Genomic DNA, 5,890 nt, shown 5'->3' on the forward strand with positions numbered 1-5,890 from the left:
ATATGCCTATCTGTTCTTTATTTTTTTTTTTTTGTGGGTTAATATTGGCCGGTTAAATGAATATGTGCAATGAAAATGCAATGAAAATTAAAAAAAAAAACAAACAAAAAAAAAATAATTGCAAGTAAAAAGTAATCTGATTTTTTTCTTTCATCATTGAAAAGGAATACAACGAACGAACGAACAGAAGAAATTATCGCCTTAGACTTTACTATAAAAGTCGAAGGTATAGTTCTGTAGAATCGTAGTCTACCTCAGGTGTTCTGTGAAAAAACAACAAGTTTGCTTTTTTTGGTTTTTTTTTTCTATAAAATAAATTTCAAAAAAAAAAATTACCTTAAATAATAATATTTAAAAATATTATATAAATTAAATTCTAAAAATAAAATTTTAAATTAAATTAAAGCCAAAATGTTCAAAGTAAGGAAAAAAAAAAAATTTAAAATTTTAAAATTTAAAATAAAAACAATTAATATTAAAAAAAAATATGAATTAAGGACTTTTATTATTTGTGCTGAAATATTGAAAATTAATTAATTTACAAATGTTTCATAAGTGTATTCTAATTTGAAAAAAATTCTAATATTAAATAAAATGTGAATTTAGAATTTAATAAAGATTTCAACATTTTAATCCTATATTCGACCTCTTATGCATACTGTATTATATAAAAGGATATTATATAATATAAGTATATATTGTTGAATATAAGATAAAGAATTATATTATGAGAAATTCTAATGAAAGAATTCAATTTCAGAAATTGAACGATAGAACAAATTTTCAGTTTGCAAATAAAATAAAAAAAAATATTCTAATAGGAGTAAAATTTAAATTTCTATTAAAATTCAGAGATTTTAATTTAATTCTTTAGTAAATAACTTGTATAAAAATGTGATCCTTTTCAATTATAAATTAGAACAAAAGTATTAATTAGAATTAATATACTCGTAAACTAGATATTTTTAATAATATAAATTTTTTTTTCATGAAAATTTTTAATAAAATTTATTATTTTAACATTTTACTAATGGTTCGGTTACCAAGTTTTTCGAATACAGAAACAATATTGCTTTGAAAATTCTATATTTAATTAAAAATTCCTTAATTTTATATTTGATTGAAATTGTAATTGCATTTTATTGATTGGCGGGTACGGTATGATTTACTAAAATTTTTTTAAAATTCTAAAGCCGAGTTCTCTCTGATTTCGAATTTGTACTGTTTCTAGTTCACATAAGAAATATATGCAAATTTATTGCTGAACATAATAATACGATAGGGATTCATTCAGTTTATTTAATTCTAAATAACAACAAAATCTGGAGTTTTCAAGAAAAAACTCCCAAAGTTGACCATTTAGTCCTTAATTCGAAAAATTCTGTATATTATTTAATTTTTAAAGGGAAAATGTGTAGATAAAACTGTAGGGTCTAAATTTGTATTAAAAATATAGAATCTACTTGAAATAATTTTCAAATATTTTTCATTTTTCAAAAACTAACTTTATATAAATTCCATATAAATAATAATATTATACCTTATGTTATTTTGTTTCATAAATATTTAATATAATTTTTTTTCATTTCTTCTTATTTTTTTCTTTACAATTCAATTAAAAATTATTCTACTTACCAATAAACACCTACAATAAATAATTCATATTCAAATATACATATTTTTTTATATAAATATGTTTTATATACATATATATATATATAGTTCATCACATTATTCGTATTCATTGGTATTGCTAGTGCACAACATTATGCACATGGACCATTATTAGGACATTATGCAGCACCAGCTGTTGTTAAAGCAGTTGCACCAGTAGTTAAATATGCAGCACCAGCAATAGTTAAACAAGTAGAATATGATGCACCAGCACATTATGATTTCTCATATTCAGTACATGATGAACATACTGGTGATATTAAATCACAACAAGAATCACGTCAAGGTGATGTTGTACATGGTTCATATTCATTAATTGATGCTGATGGTTTCCATCGTATTGTTGAATATACATCTGATGCACATAATGGTTTTAATGCTGTTGTTAGACGTGAACCATTAGGACATAAAGTTGTTAAAGCAGTTGCACCAATTGCTAAAGTAATTGCACCAGCACCAGTATATCATGCACCAGTTGCACATTATGCAGCACCAATTGCTAAAGTAGCATATGCAGCACCAGTTGCTAAAGTTGCATATGCAGCACCAGCTGCCCATGTTGCAGTACATGCACCAGCTTATGCCTATCATCATTAAGAAAAAAAAAAAATAATTTAAAAAAAAAAAAAATTTTTTTTTTTTTTTTGTTTAACTCTTATATAATTTTAATATATGAAAATTTATTTTATTAATATTATAAAAAAATTCTGTTTATTTCTGTTTTTTTTTCTAATTTCTTTTGTATATATATGTGTCATACATATAAAATATAAATAATATGAAAAAATCTCTATATATGTATGTATATTTCAAGCATTTTATACATTTAATTATGTATTATGTGTTATAAATGATTCGTATATAATATAGAGATTTTATGAATCTTTAAATAATTATTATATTTATACTGTATTATCACATTCACTGCAACACTTATATTATCTACTATACATTGCTAATTAACTATTATACTCTTATACATTTACTATCATTTATCATATTATAATAAATATTTGTAAATATAGGAAAGAGACAGCAAAAAAGAAAAGAAAAACAGAAAAAAAAAATTAAAGAAAATCTTTGTAACTATTTCAATTCTTTTGAAAAAGAAAATTATAACAAAAACAAAAAAAAAAAAAGAAAAACAAACAAACCAACAATAATAAAACATTCATTATTATTTATAACTGTTATAAAGTCATTGTTAATTTAAAAGCATTTACATTATGTATAAAAAAAGGAAAAAAAAAATTTTAATGAATAAAGAAAAAATATTTAACATTATAAAATTACGTATGTATATTTAAAAGTGAGCTATATATAACAAAAAAAAAAAAACAAAAGGCAAGATGAAGGAATTCTACAAATAATGTATAAAAGAATCAACAACAAAATAATAATATGTAAACGAATGGGAAACGGAAACAGTATAACAGATTTGGATCTAAACAGATGAATTGATTGAATTTCACTATGTGTCATTTATATATTATTTTATATATTCTATATTTTTCTATATTATCATTATTATTATTAATATTAATATTATATTAAAAATTTAATTACTCTATTTGCCATTTTTTGTGTAGTTGTCTATGCACAATAATTAAATAATTATATCTAATATAATAATATATTATATAAAAATAATAATTAATATTACGACATCTGAATACTCTTAGTAAATATAAATATTACTATATATATAATTTACTATACACTTTTATATATGCATATATGTATGTATAACAGTTATGTAAATTATGTTAAAAGAAAAAGCGCGAAAACAAATCTCATCTAGATCAATTACCATTGCATTTTTAAATTTTTTTATTTGAATAAGATGTGCCTAACTTGTAAATACTATTAAAAAAAAAATTTTTTTTTTATTAAAAAAAGCAAAACTAGAAAAAAAATATGTATGATTTTTTTATCACAAAAAAAAGAAAAAGAAGAAAATCAATATGTATAAAAAAAAAATAGAATAAAAAAAATTTTATGCAAAATATTAAAAAAAGATAAAAAAAAAATCTTTTTATTTCACTTTTTGTATAACACTTTCTATTTTATTGATATTAATTTAGCAATTCTCTACGGCAGGCTAGTCACCTACCTAGTTAAACCCTATGACGCTATGAAACTAATGCATGAGAAATCATGCACTAGCCCTATGCTCCTTCTAGGAGTGAACAAAGGAAGAAAAAAAAATTAAGCAATTCCGATTTATTAGAAGAGAACCCCTAAATGATACAATCCGTTTGATCGAGAATAGATTTAGGAGATAAGAATGCGGGTTTGGGAGATGAGAACGAATTCTTTTGACAATATGAAAAATAATATTAGATCAACTCTTAACTATTGTGAGAAAAACAATTGAAAAATTCATAAATCATAAAAATAACAATTTGGCAGGGAATTCGAAATATGAGCTCCATTCTGCAATTCACTTTTTGCCTGAATGGAAATAGAAGAAAGAGAGTAAATTTGATAATCACACCCATATTCCTCACATGTTATGTGTATTCAAAGAATCTTGTCGGTTACTAAGTGATAGTAACATATTTCTTGTCTAATTCTTGTTACAATCACTTATTCAATGTTTTATTCTAGTCTATCACAAATAATCCCTTAATACGATGTTAGATGTAAATACTTGCGCTATTCTGAAAGTCATATTGGGAAGAAATAAAGAATTGAAAGTATTTCTGATTTTATCTACTTATTTTAATTTATTTAATTTGTCTAAATAAGAGCTTTATATTATAGAGTTATGCTTAATCCTATTTACTAAAAGTTAAGAGTCTTGTTGAATAACAGCATAGTTTATAAAAGTTAAGTAAAGTTTTACAGCTCCTCAAAATTTCTTTTAATATTACACAAGATAATTTTTCAAAAATTTTAAAATTTTTACTGCATGTTGGCGAAATTCACATGGTGTCCATAATTTATTTTATACAATATAAATTTCATATTTTTATTATAATATTAAATTTTCTCAAAGTTTCTTTTCTAGGATTTTGAAGCCGATTCCATAAGAATACGTCGAAATATTTACGATTATTTTGAATAATTATTCTCTTAATAATAATTCTTACAAATCGAGATTAAAAAGGTATTTAGCAATTCTTTGTCAAATGTTCTTTATTGGTTAAACTATGGTATTTTGCTCCATCAATGAATATTTTTAATGATTTGTGCACGATTCAGTGTATCTACTTAATAATAATTTTCATCTACTGCAGATCAATTCTTTTCCGTAACAACTTTAATTTGTCTATATTTTATTTTACTACAATACTGTTAAGGATCAAGATACGTAGAAGTAAATACATAAAAAATAATCCAATTAATTTGAAGAAAAACTGATAAGAAAAATATTCATTTTATTGCATCCTATTATGCTATATTATGAAAGTATATTCCAATCATTGATTTCAGATTTAATTTTTCAATTTAGTTTATGGCATGCTTTCAACAACAAACTGATTACACAATTTAATAAGGAAGAAAAAATACCAAAAACAATGCAATGACCACACCGTATACTACATTGCTACATATTATTTCAATAAATTTATGTACATATACAATTTCGGAATTTGATCTTTTAACTGAATATTTTGTCTGTTTAGTGGGTGGTTGATTGGAAATACTTACATTATTTTTAACCATATTAAATTTAAAAGAATTACAATATAACAGAAAATGATGTTATATATTGTGTACAGGTTGTATTCGAATATTAATTGTAGCATTTTGAATGGTACCAAACATGTATAGGAGAACACATTTTGTCAACATATACACATAATACATAACATTTGCATTACAGTATAATTATTTTTAAATATATATATCATAGTTTAAAATTAAAATGTTATACAAGCAAGGGAATTAAAAAATATAAAACAGTATAAGATTAAATTGACCAAGTCCCATTTTTTAATATTAAATTATAATAATATTTTCTGAAAGAATAAATTAACTGTAATATTATACAGTATAACAATATTTATATACATGTTTCTAAATAATTTATAATATTAAATTAATTTCGAAACTCTTTCAACATCCTGTACTTTTAATTTATTATTAATAAAAAATTAGAGTAAGTACACAAGAAAAAAGAAAACTATAGAAGAGAAAAGGAGAATACAAGACTACAAGTCTGATACAAATGACAATAACAATGTTAACAGTTTTTTATCCTCATTTA

General features: G+C 22.3%; 1 protein-coding gene across 1 annotated transcript; it reads left to right on the forward strand.

Annotated features, from left to right (window-relative positions):
• Nucleotides 1–321: 321 nt before the first annotated feature.
• On the forward strand, nt 322–2,271 carry LOC129609480 (cuticle protein-like). Its single transcript, XM_055521398.1, has 2 exons — nt 322–420; nt 1,723–2,271. Exons 1-2 carry the CDS (start codon nt 412–414, stop codon nt 2,269–2,271), a joined length of 558 nt encoding a protein of 185 aa, XP_055377373.1. The 5' UTR covers nt 322–411.
• The last annotated feature ends 3,619 nt before the right edge of the window (nt 2,272–5,890 follow it).

Source organism: Condylostylus longicornis, unplaced genomic scaffold, assembly GCF_029603195.1.
Source record: "Condylostylus longicornis isolate FDR11 unplaced genomic scaffold, ASM2960319v2 ptg000039l, whole genome shotgun sequence".
In the NCBI taxonomy this organism is placed as follows: Eukaryota; Metazoa; Arthropoda; class Insecta; order Diptera; family Dolichopodidae; genus Condylostylus; species Condylostylus longicornis.